The 18,667-nt window shown below is 36.6% G+C and overlaps 1 protein-coding gene across 8 annotated transcripts in view; it reads left to right on the forward strand.

Moving 5' to 3' along the window:
* sif (still life) overlaps positions 1–18,667 on the forward strand; it is a 116,806-nt gene that overhangs the window by 43,524 nt on the left and 54,615 nt on the right. For 5 of the 8 annotated variants that reach the window (XM_070643143.1, XM_070643141.1, XM_070643134.1 and 2 more), the window contains exons 6-14: positions 209–410; positions 471–605; positions 1,110–1,641; positions 1,740–2,134; positions 2,334–2,390; positions 2,517–2,619; positions 2,712–2,777; positions 3,170–3,406; positions 4,822–4,951. In XM_070643143.1, coding sequence (XP_070499244.1) covers positions 209–410; positions 471–605; positions 1,110–1,641; positions 1,740–2,134; positions 2,334–2,390; positions 2,517–2,619; positions 2,712–2,777; positions 3,170–3,406; positions 4,822–4,951 — 1,857 coding nt within the window. The remainder of the gene's footprint in view (positions 1–208; positions 411–470; positions 606–1,109; positions 1,642–1,739; positions 2,135–2,333; positions 2,391–2,516; positions 2,620–2,711; positions 2,778–3,169; positions 3,407–4,821; positions 4,952–18,667) is intronic. The other 3 variants (XM_070643136.1, XM_070643139.1, XM_070643140.1) reach the window with 3 other exon arrangements.

Here is an 18,667-nt window from a genome sequence, read left to right on the forward strand (position 1 = left end):
CATCATGCATGTCATGTTCCATTATTTCGTTCATGAATTATTAAGTACTTGTTTTTTGTTCACAATTTCTGCTTTAAAATTAAAAAAAGAAGGAACAGATTTTTTTGTCTTTATTGCCGTCCTTACTTTCAAATCCATTAAACCATCCCACCAAAATCCAACTAATTTAGAAAAAATTCAATCTAAACGCCAGTCTGATGTTTTTCAGTCACCATCGTTTAAATTCTCACGTAAGGCATCATCAAGCTATTCACTTAAACTTGAACCACCGGGTAAAGGTAAGGTGAAGCCAAAACGTAAGCCATTAAGTACACCAGCAAGTCCATCACGTGCTGGTCGTGAACCGCAATGTACTTGTATGACAGCGGAACAATATGCACGTTTAAAGGCACAAGATCCACGCTATAGAGGTAATTATTTGGTAATTTTAGTTCCATTATTGGATGTATAATAATTGGAAATTAATTTAGGTTCATCAACTTTACCGCGTCCAACGACAAAAGCCACCGATGCTGAAATGCTAAGATCTGATAAGCCTGTAACAACGGCATCAACAACATCGCTTTATGACAATGTTACATCAAGCAATCAAGGACAAGGACAAGGTATGTGTATATGTCTGTATATTGATATGTGGCACTGCAGGAAAAAATGACAAAAAATCGTTGTCATCGACCAAAAAACCCCCTTAATCCTTTTGTCATTTCCTTACCTTTTTATACTCAACATTACTATCAAGTTTCACTGTCTCTTGACTTCTTTTGTCAATATGAATTGCCTTATATCTTCAAGATGGGGCGTATTAATAAAACTTAACTTTTATTCATTCATCCATTCATTTCCTTCCTCACTCTACATGTCTACATGTTACCTCCACCCATCTCTCACTTCACCATTTCGATCCCTAATCATACCCATAAAGTTTTTCATTTAAAACTTTATTTTTCTCTCAACTCCATGCCAGCTGCCACACCTATTGTATTTTATTTTATATGTAAATTGATATGCTACATGAAAATGGAACTTCTTATTTTCCATTACTAAATCTTATCACAAGTTGCATAAAAAATGGATATATTTTTTCACTGTTTTATTATTCTTTATTTTAGACACACTACAACGTCAAAAGTCCGACACGAGTACAATGACAAATATTTGTACAGCATCGGTCGGTACACAACAGAATCATGTTGGTTTACAAATAAGTCAAGATGATGCGAGCGATAAGCAGACGCAACGTGAAGAGACTTCAAAATCGGAAGGTACACAAGCTGGCGGCACATTACAGAATCAAAAAACGGCCGTTAAGACATCCATTTCAACTGGAACGGGTACAAGAACTAAGGACTATAATGAGAATATAATGCACGAACATCAGATAACAAGTAGTAAGCGTAGCAAGTCAAAGAGTACGGAAGATATGAATGTTGATGCTGGTACGTTAAAGAAGATGCTTAAGCCACTGCATGGCAATGAGAGTCCTGTCACATCACCCGAAATGGGACGTCGTCGTTATAACTATTATAATGCATCAACAAATACAGCACCGCATGGTCATCAACATATTATTCATAACAGTCATTTTAATAATAATTCAATGTCACGTCAATCTAGTCAATCATCAAGGTTCTCAGGATCTCGGTATGATTTATTATCAAAAAACTTTAGTTTTCCGTTGTCAACTGTCCATGACATATGATAATTTATATATATACCCGAACATATATATTCTATTTCAGATCATCACATGAAATTGGTCGAGGTGGTTATCAGCCCCCACGTGGTTTATATTTGGAATTGGAAAAGGAACGTTGTGGTTTGGAAGGATCACCGCCATCTGATAATGTAATGTTTGATAATCAATGTTATGCAACCACACCAAGCTCAAGTAATGGAAATTCTGATCAGGATCAACCAGGTTATGGACCACCACAAGGACGTTCGGGTGGTCGTCATTCACATCATCCACATCAACAGCAAACGAATGTTACACCAACGCCCGGATCGCCAACATCACGTTTATTGTTGGAATATGAAATGCATTTAAGGAATACGTTGGCCAAAGGAATGGACGCTGAATCGTACAGCTTACATACATTTGAAGCTCTTCTTTCACAAAGTATGGAAAATTTGGGTAATTTCAAAGCTCCCTGACCGTCCAATGTGTGTTAATTGGTGCTTTTGCTCTCTCTCTCTCTTTCTTGCTTTTTTTTCAAAAAAAAACTTAAAAAAATTGTTAAAAAAAATTCGATCCCATCCAAAAAAAACCAAAAAAAAAATTCATTGTGAAACACAAATCTGCCATCAACGCAAATTTGTTCTGTTTTTCGTAGAATTGGCTGACAGTCTGCCCGCATCAACACAACGGTCTCCTTATCCAACCAGACGACGTAAGGGATCTTTGAGCACTCAAAATTTATTTAAAATCTTTTTATTTTACTATCGCGTCATTTTTTTTTTGTTCTTTCTTTTTTTTGTGTATGGTCGAAAATATTATTAAATGACAATTTTTATAGGATCATCCTCAAGTGCCAAATCTTCTACCCTACCTTTACCACATCGCTTAAATGTTGAACACTCATATATCCCAAAAGAACGTGAACGAGATGGTTATTATAGGTCAGTAATGGATATTATTATGTAATTTAGAATTTAAAAACTAATTAGTTGTGTGCCTTTATGTATGGCTGTAAAATGTTAAATTCTTTTAGTGACCGTAATGAGTTGATGCGAGAACGTGAACGTGAACGTGGATATTTGAGTGATCATAATTCAAGGTAAATATAATTTTTGGATATCCTTTGAGTCAGTGATTATATTTTCACACCTTGGTGGTAAGCCTAGACTGGAACCATAAGTCAGTGATGGACACCTTCTTATTTAGTTGGCACACCTTAGGTTGTTAGCCTCGATTGGATAACGCCAGTCAGTATACGGTTCATGACTAGTATGCCGCGGCACACAGGTTGCCCATCACTGTGAATATACTTTAAGTCAGTGATGGACAACCTTTTATTTTTTGGGGCACACCTCAGTAGTTAGCCTCGACTGAAACCTTACATGGTGTACGGTTCATGACTAGTATGCCGCGGCACACAGGTTGCCCATCACTGCAATAACCTATGAAATTTCTATTAATCTCCTTCTTTTTCTTTCCACTTCCTAACAGTTACTCAAATTCACGTTGTGCATCGTGCATTGGCGAATCAGCTCGTGCACAGTGGTTCCGTCATTCAGATGGATGGCGCTCAGGTAGCTCAACACTCGGTTCTGGCACAAATTTGATATCGCAAAGTACCACCGGACATCGTCGTTCACCATGGGATTCATTGCCATCATTGAAACAAGATGGATCATTGAATGATTCAGGCTATAAAAGCAATCGTGCTGATTCTTTTGAACAACGGTTAGCAAAAAATGCTTCCTACTACTTTTTTTATATATTCTATTTCTTTTCAGTTCCTTTTTTTATATTCTATGAAAATCGAATTTAATATTCTTCCCACGACTGTTTTATAATTTTTTTTTTATTTTTATTTCTCCTAACTCAACTTTACGTCGTTGACGATTAAATGAGGAGAAAAAGAGTCCATAAAAAAATAATGGAACTTTTGAGCCTTTTTTCCTTTCCAATTTTCAACACTTTTATTTTTTTGTCTATAAAACAAACAAGAAGAAGAAAAAAATTAATAATTGACGGAAAAAGGAATTGAAAATTGTTGTGAAATTAATTTTCTATCATAAAAATATTATTAGGATGAAGTTTGATCCTTCATTTTCAGTTCCTTTTTACGGGTATTTTATTTTTGGATAATGATTCAGTGAAAAATATTTTTGTAGTTAATACTTTAGCAGGAAAATGGTGAAATTTGGAACTGAGAGCTAGGAAAATTGGGAGGGGTTGGTAGGTTTTGTGATTAATGCCAAGATGACACGTGGCTTAATTGCTTGAATAAAAGGCAGATATCCTGACCACTAGAAAATATAGGAGCATGACATAGATCTGTTTCTGATTTACTTTAAGAGACATTTCAAATCTGCAGGCCTGCGCATCTAAAACGCTGGAGATGAAGCCTGCAGTTCTTGATCGAACCCTTCCTTTAAGATCATCTGATTTTCGGGTCACATTCTCAAAAACAATTAACTTTGATTAAATGACTTTAAGCCAAGAGGCTCAGTGACCTATCCGAACAGCACTGACTCTCACGGAAATCAGAATCACCCAGCTTGGAGCTTGATTTTGGATCAATAAATCAATTTGTGCTGTTTGGATTAAATCATGAGTTTAGGGAAGGAAACTTTTGGTTCAAACTAAGTCAGAGGCACTAAAATGTACAAAAATATAACTTACAGTTCGATTTTTACTGTCCGGGTAACGAAGTTTTAAGTAAGACTCAGAAGGACTGATATTTATCACAAATGTTCCAAAAATTTTTGGTCACGATCCTGAAAATATCATTTACAGTTTAGCCCAGTACTCTCAAAAAGGCATTAGACGTAAATAGTTACAGTTTGTTGCCATCTGTGACATAGTAGTAAGGTAGCAATTTAAATTTGGGTCAATGAATGCCAAGGTTCTGGGAATTTTTCATGATTTTTACAATTTTGACACAATTTTCTGACGACTATCTGAAAGTTGCCTCAATTGAAGAAAACGTCCAATAAATAGACAGTTCCGATAATTTCATCATTTTCAACTAGAATAAATAATCCCCCCAAAATAACTAAATATCCTCTTAAATCCATCCATTACTTCCACTTCCCTCAACATAAATGACTGTGATATTTGAATGTGTGTATGTCTCCTTTAATCCCACACAGAGGCGTTTTTGACCGACAAGATAGCTTAAGATCTGACTACCTAAGTGATCGTGAGACACGTTATGGCATCGTACAGCAGGCATCAATAGATAGCACTGATTCCCGTTTGTGCTATCTGACATCATCAGAGGTTAGTGAACTTTAACTTCTCTTATTACTATTATAATGCTCAAATATCCGTAACGTGTATACGGAAAGTCAATTTGTTTATTCCACATAATATAAAAAATAATCGGAATCAGAAGGAAGTTCTGAAGATAAAAAGAAATAATATTACAATTTTTTATGCATTATATCCACAAATCTATCGATATATTTTCCAATTTTAAAATAAATATATAAGATATATACATTGAGATATACTTTATGGCACACGTTTAATTTAAATTCTATTCCCACTCGTATTCAATAAACATTCGATATCGTAGAAAAAATATATAAAGATGGGTTAGGATAAAGAAGAAACTGAATGTATAAATAAAGTTTCAGTTATACTTGCATTTGTGTCGGCGACGTGGAAAAATGAGAAAAAACTCAATTTTGAGTGGTTTTACTAATCTAAACATAGAAGGAATCTACTATTTAGATGAGAAAATCCATATATCCATATTCAAATGTATGGTAAAAGAAAGTCTTCGTTTCTATTTAGTGACTTCGGCGCATTCTTGTCACAATGATCACCGACTGACCGACTAAGCCGACCTACAGACTAACCCGACCGATCAACTAAGCCGACCGACAGACTAACCCGACCGATCGACTAAGCCGACTGACAGACTAAGCCGACCGACAGACTAACCCGACCGATCGACTAAGCCGACCGACAGACTAACCCGACCGATCAACTAAGCCGACCGATCGACTAAGCCGACCGATCGACTAAGCCGACCGATCGACTAAGCCGACCGATCGACTGAGCCGACCAATCGACTGAGCCGACCGACAAACTAAGCCGAACGATCGACTGAGCCGACCGACAAACTAAGCCGACCGATCGACTAAGCCGACCGACCGACTAAGCCGACCGACAGACTAAGCCGACCGACCGACCGACCGACTAAGCCAACCGACCAACCGACTAAGCCGACCGACAGACTAAACAGACCAAACGACTGAGACCGACCGAGCCAAACAACTGAGCCGACCGAACGACTGAGCCGACCGAACGACTGAGCCCGACCGACCGACTGACAGACCGACTGGACAAAGTATTTTATTAAGCTGTATTTTCTTCAAAAACTTCGCTAAAAAGAAAAAAAATTGAAATTCTCAAAACGAAAACAAATTTCGCTCTCTCTTTTTTTTGCTATGTTTGCTGTATGTTTATTCTGAGTAGATCTAGTCAAGGAATAAAAGAAAAATAAAAACCAACAAACAAACAAGCACACAAAAAAAAGAAGGAAAATTCTTCACACAAATAATGCAATAAAAAAATAAGCAGCAAATATAAGAAAAAATAAAGTCAACCGTGAGATGCATTCCAAATAAAATGTGTTATGATGCTGCATGAGCAGCACAAAAAAAAATGTTTGCAGATGCTAAAAGCTTTATGTGGTTGCTGTTTTTTTTGTGCATCTGAACAAAATTCATTTGTTATGGGATTTAAGAGGTTGAAAAGGTGTGGAAAGCTTTTTACATCCTTACACGTACGTTAATTCAACTACGTCAGTTTACCTATTTGCTGAATGAATTTCGAGTATAATGCACCATATGTGTACCTGAAATGTATGCTTTCTAAAGCTGCATAATTGCATAAACATTGTCGGTTTTTCATGAAATTTAACAATGGAGTAATTAATTATTTTGCTGGATTTTTTTTTTTGTACACAACATACTTATTTGCTCATTTGAACCGCAGTCTCAGGAGCTTTTAATCGCTTGTTTTAATTTTACTGTAGACTTCCGGTTGGTTTTTTGTGAAAATTTTTGTTAAATCATGAAAATGAGTTAGGAGCTTTAATGGATAAAGCTTAATTTTAAGGGTAAAGCTGAGTGGTATAGGTTGCAACCAGTCGCCCGTATGTCTGGCTCTAAGCTTTCAATCTGTGGATATTGCGATATTAGGCGAAATTATGACGTTATGCAGGCGTACGCATAGAACAGTCAGTCGGAAAAGATTAGAATTTTGATTCGGAGTCAATTTTAGGAAGATGACTTCCTGAGACGGGATATTTGATGAAATCTTAACCTACGAACTTACTAATTTGATTGGCATCAATTGAAATTATGTCCTCACGGCAGTCATGCGAACAGTAAAATTACAACTAATCAGCGTTAGTTTGGTAGTGGATTTCAAGCTTTCTGTTGATTCTAAAATGTGTCCAAATACCACCATCATTTTCTTGGATGACAACTTCCCGAAGCTTTTTTCGAAGTCTATATTTTGATGAATTTTCGGACCCAAGACTGGGAAGCTTAGACTCGGCATAGAAAACCTTCGTTTCAACGTGTACGTCGATCAAGTTTTTTGTTTAATCATTCAAATAAATTGGTCAATTGTGGTCCCTGGCCTCTTTAACAGTAGTAGAAGCTATAGAGCCGTAGCCTTACTTAAGCAGTAGAGGCCCAACTTATGCCAATTAACAGTACTAAGTGCAATCCTATCAACAGCTCATAAAAAAAAACAATAAAAAATTCCAAATTTCTAATCTTCTGTCTTAAAACATAGTCACAAATTTCTTATTTTCTTGCATCATCAGATTTTGGTCAGATCTGCCTTTTTATGTCTCAATAGCTCGAATTCAAATGTGCATCTGCTCTAACATTATGCAAGTATGGATTAGTTACACAATCTTAAATTCCTGAAATTTCTATTCCAATAAATTAGCAGCAATTTTAATTGCATTATGCATATTTAGCTCCAAAAATCTATCCCTCGACAGCTCAATATTATTCACACGGTTTCGCATCTGCAATCAATTTTTCACTTGAAAAATTACGAAAATAAAGATCCTTAAAAGCTCTTGTAAAATTCACCGAACTAAAATTGCTGCCAATTATTTTTCATAGTAAGCATAAAACTACAATTTTCAGCCTTATTAATCGATTATCGTTGTATTTTCCCTCTCATAAATTTACACGCACGTGAACACATTCACATATAGACATGCCTCAATTTTACATTTAATGGTGATACAGAAAATAAGTTTTTACCCCTAAAAAAAGAATTAACCGCAAGAAAAACTTTTGTGGCTGCTTCAAAGTATGCTTCTTTCAACCCGTAATAGACGAGGTGGAAATTACTGCCGTTGTTGTTGTTGCTTCTTCCCCCCGTTCTTTTATTATTATTATTTTGAAAAACATTACGAAAAATCTTATTAAGGAAAATGAGGAAGTTTGGCTTGTCTAAGTACATTAATGTACCGCATTATGGGTTCAAGGTTGGATAGAAAAAAAAAATATTCCTAATAAAAGAGATGCTTGTCGAAAAGAAGTGAAGTTTTACGCCCATCTGTTGAGGGATATAATGAATAAGCTAGTAAGCCATAAGAAAATTTTACAAACTTAAATTAAATTATGAAATTCATCTTTGGGAGGAGTTCATTTATTACGTAGCTCGAAAAGCAGAAATCTGTTAATTGATTAAGAATCTAGTCCAATTCAGGCTTGTTGCTGAATTCGTGGATTTGGTTTCAATTCGCGCCATGCACGTCGGATTGGTGCCAGATTAGATTTAAAATAGCACAATGTCAAAGTCATGTCGACTTAGTGCCTGGGAGTCATTTTGAATTCGCACCATGTCAGAGGCATGTCGGTTTAATGCCGAAGATTCGGTTTGAATCCGCACCATGTCAGAGTCATGTCGACTTAATGCCAGGGATTCAGTTTGAATCCGCATCATACCAGAGTCATGTTGGTTTGATGTCCGCGAGTCGGTTTGAATTCACAACATGTCAGAGTCATGTCAGCTTGGTGTCGGGGAATCGGTTGAATCCGTCACCAGTAACGTCGATTTAATGCCTGATTCTATTTAAATTCGTATAATGCCATAGTCACGCCGACTTGATGCCGGATGAGGTTTGGGTTCGCACCATGGCAGAGTCATGTCGGCTTGGTGTCGGGAATTCGGGGAATTCTGTTTAATTCGCACCATGCAAGAGTCACGTTTGCTTTGTTGTGCTGGATTCAGTTTAAATTCACCATGCCTGAATTTCGTTGGCTTGATTAAGATTTACACCATGCAAGAGTCATGTCGAACTATTCAGGGAACGCTCTTGGGTGATGAGAGAGGCGACGCAATGTTGAGTTTTGGCTCAATAAGTCGATTTTTCCCGTTACGCAATAAAAAAACGCCCCCCTTTTCACCACAAAATTCTTGTCGACATGATGAAGATAATTCCACTGGTTTTGGTAATAGAAAATAATAGAAAACACATTAGGCATTAAAGTAAACATGTCAAAATCATAATGCATGACTAATCCTTACTATCAATTTTTTATATTCAATCTCAACACTCCGTTAATAGGAAGTAATAACTCAATTATAGAATCAAAACAATCAAAAAAAATAAAATAACCTGACTAATGAGGAAAATTATATAATTAAGTAGCATAAAGCAGCATAAAGAAATACAATTTATATTATATTAAACTTTGCCAAGTTCTTTTGTATATGAATACATTTCAACGTTAATTAACAAAGTTACAAAAAAACTCATTCCACCCACTTAATCTGTCCATACTTTTTGCCTTGCACTGTGTTCTTGTCCATAATGAATTTTTACTCATCGCCGTATGAGAATATTTCATTGAAAATGGAGATGTACGGCATTAAGGGAGGAAAATCATTACATAATCAATTCTTATTATATATTTTTCTATTGCCACTGCCCTTGCTTGCTTACTTGCTTCTTCTTTTTCCTCAAACAAACATTAAGTCATGATAACAGCAATGGAGAGAAGTGATGAGAGGCAATAGAATGAAGATGAAAAAGAATGTTCGTAATTTACAAGGATTTCTTTTCATTCTTATTATTTTTCTTGTTCGCTGTTCCGTAGGGTGTCCATTTGAGTAGTTTTTGGTTTGAGAATGCTTATTTGGAGTGTAATTTAAGTCGGTATAGTACTATGAATTGAGCAAATTGATTATTTGATGCTATTAAAGCACTTTTGGGGTAAACTGGAGTTAGAGTAGTGATAGCAGTGAATGGAATAGAGTGATGAAGAGGAATACAGACTTATTTGCTTGCTTTTCTGGCCATATAGCTCAATTGTGATTCATGGCATCTCTCAGATGTCACCAGAAGCTCTATTGCTGGTTTCCGTCTGCCAATTACCAATACCAAGTTCAATACTGTCTCTATCGTCAGCTTACTTCTAAGAGTTCTATGGTCGTCTACAAGATTTTTTAAAGACGACCATGGGAGGATGGATTCAGTTCAAATTCGCACTTTGCCAGAATCACGTCAGTTCGGTGCCAGATTCTGTTTAAATCTATATCATAACACGTCCTATGTTAAGCTGGTTTGGTGCTGGATTCGATTTAAATCCGCACAATAAGATTTCTTTGGTCTTCCACGAGAGTTCTTTGGCCTTCTACGGGAGTTCTTTGGTCTACTATGAGAGTTCTTAGGTCGCCCACGGGATGATAATGACGAATTCATCCCCATCTCCTAATGCTCCGAATATATCCACATGGAAAGCACATTCGTAGAATGACCAAAAATCCATTCTCAGTCCAACTTGATTCTGACTTGAGGCTGAATTTCTTCGAATGTGACCAGAAGTCAGAGTCATGTTGTTCTAGGAACTAATTCGGCTGAAAACTGATTTCAGCCATTCTTAGTCCACATCCCTTCCAATCGATAGTCACCCTCCCATCAAACGCAAAAACTGCATTGAAATAAACTCAGATGTAGCGTAAACTTTAAGTGGAAATAAAAAAGAAAATTGCTAGATTCATTATAAATCCCATTCCACAACCATTTTTTGATACTTCCTTGAGAATTCATTCAAATGAGAAAGCTGTTCATAATAATCGAATTCATTAAAGACGATAGATTTGTGCATGTAGATGAGATGGGAGTATATACTACATAGCAAAAAACCCAACGATGCTGTAAGCGAGCAATGACTACACAATATTTATGAAAAGTCATCAAAAGTGTCAAGGATTTCTTGTTTTATATCATAAAAGTCTCTGATTATTGAAACAAATGCGAAGGCATTGAAAGTTATGACTTAAAGTCACATCCCACAAGGACACTTTGACCTACCAAAAAAAAGTTTCATGTTCTTCTTGTAAACTAAATCGATCCCAAAAGAGAACAAGAGACAAACTTTATGTCAAACGCGGTTATCGGACATAAAAATAACGGGAAATAATAAAAAAGGGACTAAAAAAATGTAACGAAATAAAAAACCAGCCATTTAACCTAAATACACTTCATGGTAATCATCTCCTTCTTCCTCCTTATGCTTCTCGTTCCTTATCTTAATATTCTTTGCATCATTATTCTCATATTCATCTCCATCTCCCGTCTACTTCCCCCACAAACCATTGAAAATCCATCTCATTTTACTTTACAATTCCTGCAAACAATCACATCCATTATAGTTGAGGGGTGGATGGCTATTAATTTAATTATGATTTAATTAAGAAGGTTACGCTTACAGTCAAATTTAGAATTCATTATGTTACTCATTTACGGTTACGTTCTACAAATTTCTATGCTATTTTTGCAATATTTTCCTATCCTTGAGACCATCACTCGACCAACCACACGACTACAAATCATTGTTAGTCTTTATACTTGCTACTATAATATTCAACCTTAAGGTTCAGTGAACATTACAATCTCAATTTTCTTTCTTTTTGTGTGTGTACCCATCTGTACCTTTTAGACGATTGTGAAATGGAAATATCTAGAAAAAAAAATTGTAAGGGGGTTGTTCGGAAGTGATGGCTGGGCTGTTGCTTGAAGTACTTTCTGGTGACAAAGAATGCTCTCACTTATTTACTTATTTTGGTAGATCTATCTATAGACATCAATTGTGATCCATTGCGTCCCTTAGATGGCGCTTAACGTTGACTATGTCGCTGGATTCCGTCTGCTGATTTCTAATATTAAGTGCAATACTGTCTCTCTTATTTTGGTAGCCGTACAGATCAATTGTGGTCCATGGCCTCTCTCTGAGGGCGTCAATCTCTAGCTTTGTCGCTGGCTTCTGTGTGCCAATTTTCAATGCAAAGTGCAATACTGTCTCTATCAATATCTTCCTTCTAAAAGCTCTTTGGCCGCTTCAGGGCAAACACACGTGATTTCATGGGATAAGTTTGATATTTTTAAAGATTTTTAGGGAAAATACACTTCCGTCGGTCACGACGTGGCCACGTCTATGCTAGTTTTTTGTATGGATCGCATAATTTGGGGGTGTTTTGGGCTATGTTCTGGGAAAACCATATAAAATCAAAGAATTTTGTTCAAAAATGGGAATAGAGGTGGGATGCTTCATATCATGCACCTCTGTTGCCTTTGGATGCACTCCTAATTATTTTCTAATCAAAATTTGAATTTTTAAGGACTTAGTCTTAGTATTCTTACTGTCTTAAACAGGAATGCATCCAGATTAGGGGGAAGGGTTGGGATCAAGCACGCACCAATCCCCTTTTCTCAAAATTCGTCGATTTTGTAGAGTCCTTTGACGATTAAATCCTTTAACCTTATTTTTTTGGTCTTACTAACATCTCATGTGACTGCCCGGCACATACCCATTCACCATCATCCACAAACAACCCCCTCAAAAAAAGAGCAACAAAAGTAAAACGAATCACACAAAAAATTTATTGAAACCCCACCCATGATGCTGGCAGTAGCAAGCAAAAAAATTGCTGAAATTGAAGGGAATTTTTTCCTTTTCCATATATATATTTCTGCATGGCATTTTTCATACACAAAGTAGCATAAACTATTTGGTCCTCCTCGCAACATTTCACATGCAATGGATGTTATGTACGCTATTTATTCATTCCATTTCATTTGACAACAAAAAATAAATAAACTAAATTGTGCAGCATTTAGAGAATTTTTTTTAAATAATTTTAAAAAAGAGAAATTGTTATTCAAGTGGTAGTTTTGTGGGTACGATAAGAGGAAGATAAAAAGCCAGGGATGGGAGGTTAACAATGTTATGACAACAAAACAAAAGCCACATAATGTCTCTTCCATCCTATTTTCGGTATCCGACATGAGAATGGTGATGTAAATATATTTATATATATTTTTTGTGGATGGCTACATACATATATTGTTCTATTATTTTACTTCATACTTTGTTATTATTGTTGTTGTTGTGTCAATAGATTGTTGTGCCACATATGCGTATTCATAAAACACATTCTATAGCATTCCTAATGTATCCTCTTTCATCACATATCCACCATATATATAATATATAGTTTTTATGTATATATATGTGTTTATAAATATAGCACACAAACAAAGCAGCATAAAAAAAATACCAAAATTACTCAACCTTATCGAGTGCCTTCAGCGCATTATTGTCCTAACAACCTGAATTAAAAAAATTTTATCAATTAACGGTTTTTAGAATTTAAATTTTCTAACGGTTGGAAGAAATTCAAATTTTTTGAAAGCAACGCTTCAAGTTCAAAAGCACATTTTCTGCTTATGAAATGAAAAACTCATTAATTAACGTACATAGAGATGAATTTGAGCTTTTAAACCTATTGATATCTGAATAACTCGATGGCATGGAGCTAATGCTTCAAACTAGAGCTTTCTACGATGTCTGGTTGCTGAGAAATCAGAATTGCAAAACAGGCAAATTTGTTTTTCTTACAAATCTATACAAATTATCAAGAAATTGTACGGTTTTGTCTATAACAGGTGCATGTTTTGCAACTCTGGCCGAGATCTCATCCCTCACCCACCCAGTAAGCAAGCCAGCCAACCAAAATGTATTATTAATTGCCCCTTTTTCCCAAAAATACGCCAAAAAAGTTTTATTTCTTCTTTTCTATTTTTGGTTCATTTGGTATGGAAAGAGAAGGGAAAGAATACAATATTGATGTACCGAGAAACTACACCGCAATGATGAAAATCCCATGGTTACCACAAAATAGATTTTTTTCCTCTCCTGTTCAACAGCGATGATGAGGCTTCAGCCCCAAAAAAAAGACGAACATATTTTTTTCCATAACATAACCTCAATCTGTGAGATTCTTTGTCTGTCTCGAAACAATTTTTCATATTTACTACAACATCCAACGGAGACGCTCAAGTAGAATCAAAAAATAAAGATCATAACAAATTTCTTTAATAATATTTCAAGTCTCGTACCGATGTTACGTAGAAAAAAATGTGTTTTGGGATCAACCACTTCCTGTGCCAAATCTGAGAACCGGAACTGACATAAATTACCGAAAAGAATCATTTATTTTACTTGAACTTTGTAATTTTACGAAAGGTTAAGCTGGGAGAGAGAGAGAGAGTTTTAAGGAGAAATGCTACTTTTTTTGGGTGATCATAAATGTGATTTATTAATAACAAAGAATGAGAGTTGAGCTGTACCGTCCTTTACTTTTGACAGCTAAGGAGACGGGGGTGTAGTAAGGAAGCAGGTTTCTGTTCCTTTTCAGAACGTATGCTCTGGTCTCTGACTCTATATGAGTATGCTCAATTTTGTGAGGACACTCATGACCGTGTTCCTTGTCTGTTCGAGTATATTTCATTAAATTCCAATATGCGCTCTTACAAATCCATCCATATGCTTCATCCCAAAGTTCTCCCATTATTTATTGTGTTCCACAAACTTTTCAAAACCAACCAAAATCAGTACGAATTCGGACCAAAAAAACCAAAAGAAAAATTTACGAGATGTAAAAATTGTTAATGACTTTACTATGCCACAAAAAAAAAGTTGTACACATGATGGTCTTAAGAAGAAGTCCCACAAAGACAGCACTCATTTTAATTAATTCACGTTTCATTGAACTTGTGCCTGTCAATTTCAAAGGTTTCCCCTCGGTGTGGTTTACAAAAAATTATTTTCATTTTAAATTACAAAAAAAAAGTGCAAAAGAAATGATAAAAATAATGATGATGATGATGATGATTGAAAGCAGAGGCAGGGACGTGGTCAGGGACTGGCCAGAGGAGAGAGGAAGAGGTGATAGAAGTTTGGGTTTCTATGGATTAAAGCCAGTTTTGGGATTTTGTATTTTAATGAAAAATCCTAGTAAATTGAAGAATTTGTCCCAGAAGGTGAGGTTCCCCCCTGATCCTTAATTAAAGCTTCTTGAAGTCTCGATCTCTATACATTCTCGATACTGAGAACAAGACCGAGACTGACACAAGCACCGAGACTGGGACTGGTATTGAGACTCGGATTGGGACCGAAATTGGAACTGTAACCGGAAACTAGACTCAGATCGACACCGATACCGAGACTGTGACCGAAATCCAGATTTGGACCGAGATCTAGATTGGGACCGAGATCGAGACTGAGCCCGAGACCGAGACTGGGACCGAGACCGAGACCGAGACTGGGATCGGAACCGAGACTGAGACCAAGATTTAGATCGATATCGAAATCGAGACCGAGACCGGGACCGGAAGCCTGGTAGTATTGGTAAATCTCGGCCTCGGCATTGGGAACCCTTAATACTGCACCCTTAATACACCCCTAAACACAGGCTATTGCAGACAGAGTGGATAAATGGTGAAAGTAATTCCAAATGTAGAAAAGGAAATGAAGAGTGAGAGAGTGAGAGAGAGACAAGACGATGGTATCGCAAGATGAAGTGGCAATCATGTTTATGACATGTAATATGACAAGCTCATAATTGTTTACTAGAAACATACGAAAAAAAAATGGAAAAATGAGAGATGAAGAGAAAATGAAGTGCCATGCAACAAACTTTTTTCTCTCTCTCGTTCCGTCTTTTCTGTGTTCCTCATTCCTTCATTTTTATTCAATATCATCGTCATCATCATACAGAAAATGGCCAATTTTGACAAATGAGAATGATGGTTTTTTGTTGAAATGATACCAGAAGGTAGAAAGGGGTATCACAAAAATTGTATATGGTAGGGATGGTGGATGGATGGATGGATGACGATGAAAAATTGGGTCATCAACCATCAACTCGAAAAATATTATGTATGTACATATGCACATACACATTTCCAATTTACTTGTTTGTGCTTGTGTGTACATAGACACATATTACATATGATTGTTATTTCAGAGGAAGGGACGGCTTTAGTCGTAAAAAAATAATGTTGAGGTTCTGGATTGTCGGAAGATTTAGAGTCAAGAATCATAATGTTGAGTAGTTAGTGCCTCAAATGCAGTCTTAAATTCCAATCAATTGTGATCCATGGCGTCCCTCAGACAGATGACGCCTAAAGCTGGCTCTATCACTGGCTTCCGTCTGCCTATTAGCAGTACCAAATGCAGCCATGAACCTTACTTACTTCGCTGGCCATGATCCATGGTCTGCCTCAGTTGGCACCTGAAGCTGGCTCTATTTCTGGCTACCGCTTGCTTATTACCAATACCAAGTGTGTTGAGAATCATAATGCTGATTAGGCAGTGCCTCAAATGAAGTCATGACTAACTTACTTACCTTGCTGGACGTGATCCATGACCTCTCTGAGTTGACGCCTAATGCTGCCTCTATCACTGGCTTCCGTCTGCCTATTATCAATACCAAGTGTATTAAGAATAATAATGTTAAGTAGTCAATGCCTAACATGCAGCTATGCAGCTATAAACCCAAATCAATTGTGATTCATGGCCTCCCTCAAATGACGCCCAATCCTGCCTATATCGCTGACTTCCGTCTGCCTATTACTAATACCAAGTGTATTAAGAATCATAATGTTGAGTAGTCAGTTCCTCACATGCAGCCCATGAAATCCCTAATCATATAAAGTATGTGAAAAAAAAAATCTCATTTAATATTTTCTGCATCGTCATGAAAGTGATGGAAAGCAAACAGGCGGAAAAAAAAAGTTGCATCTATGAAGGCAAAAACCACGAATGTATGATGATTTGCATATGTTGACGAAGAAACTAATATCCACATGTAGATTCCATCATACCTTTTATGAATACATATATGAAAATTGAAGTTAAGTGAAAATGAGGTTATATGCTAGCGGACAATGACTCAATCAATCAACGTTCGTTCATCGCTATAGCTAGCTATGGATATATTTGTGCACTACTTTTTGATGGAAAAATATAGAGCTTGTATACATACACGGTTGAATGAATGAATTTTCTATGTATATACATACAAAAAGCCATCCAGCCGGTGTATATACTGCAAGCACAAATTCATTTCTCACTCTCTGCCTCATTTTCCTTCTCATTCACTGATTTATTGCGATCAATTTGGAGCAAGCACAAAAAAGTAGCAGTAAAGTGATTTGAACCGTATGTGTTCACTCTAACTCTGTTGTTAGGGATTTTCGTTCATTTCCTTCCTTCTTTTGCATCTCTCTGTTACTTGAAATACAGCAATTTAAATTGGACAGTTAAATGACCACAATTTGAGCGTAACCCAAGATATAACTTTGACGCTTAATGGTAAATAAATTGTATTAGTGAAAAGTTTTTTATTTTATTTTGTGTGAAGCACCGAACGAGAGGAAGAAGGAAAAAAATTGCGAGAAGAAAGGAAGCAATTAATTTTTTGCTTGAATCACTTCGTTTGGTAAGTGAGCGTCCTGTGTAGCGCGCAATAAAGTACTCGACAAATTTTAGATATACAGAGTTTCTGATGTTGATTATAATTATATTGACGGTTGGATGGGAGCTCATGGGAATCTAGGCATGTAGTATAGAGCGTGAGAATGGCCACATTGGGTTATAATCGTTACAATAAAACGTTATATGATGTAATTGTGTCTCATACAACCCTCATCATATATAGCACAGCTTCCATCCTACACACACACAAATATGTGTGTATGTGCCTTATTTCTTTCACATCTCTTATCAAAATAAATTCTAATAATCGTTTCTAGTTCCCCTTTGAGGCATTAAGTACTGACTAACTTATGTGGCTTTTGTGTATATGTGTATGCATTAAATTCTACAGAGCCATGCCTTTTTTTAATATTGTCGTGGATATGAGCATTCATCCTTTTGTCTGTAGACTTGTTTCGATGCCCTTAAGCGCTTGCCTTGCCTTATACATACCAAAATATACTTATACTCACTTTTTTTTCTCATCCACCCTGAAAATCGGAATTTCCTTTTTCACTTTCCTACGTTACATCTCAACAATATTGTTACTATTGCCATTATTTTCTCTTCTCCCTTCCTTTTCCTTTCCTTTTTACATCTCTTCCACTTTTATTTCTTCATTAAATATTAATTTATAGTGTCAATGAAAATTGTCGAACAGAAAAAGGCCAGAAAAAGGCTGTAACTGTATCAAGTAACTGAAACGTTTATTATACAGATGATAAAACGGCAGAAGGCATGAATGGACTTAGATAGTATGAAATGATTGTTGATAAGGATTTGAGGGTGGTTTTTGGCGCATTTTTTGAGTGTTCTGATAAAAGTCCAAAAGGGACCATCATTGAAAGGACCATCAATTGCATGGAGCAACCTGCATAAAAAAGGCATGGGGCAATCTGAGCATGGGGCAATCTGAGCATGGGGCAACCTGTGCATGGGGCAACCTGTGCATGGGGCAACCTGTGCATGGGGCAACCTGTGCATGGGGCAACCTGTGCATGGGGCAATCTGGTCATGGGGCAATCTGAGCATGGGGCAACCTATGCATGGGGCAACCTATGCATGGAGCAACCTGTGCATAGATCAGCCTGTGCATCGGGCAACTTGTGCATGGGGCAATCTG

This window comes from Chironomus tepperi, unplaced genomic scaffold, assembly GCF_022539635.2.
Source record: "Chironomus tepperi strain 1889 unplaced genomic scaffold, CSIRO-AGI_Ctep_v1 contig_309, whole genome shotgun sequence".
NCBI classification, from domain to species: domain Eukaryota; kingdom Metazoa; phylum Arthropoda; class Insecta; order Diptera; family Chironomidae; genus Chironomus; species Chironomus tepperi.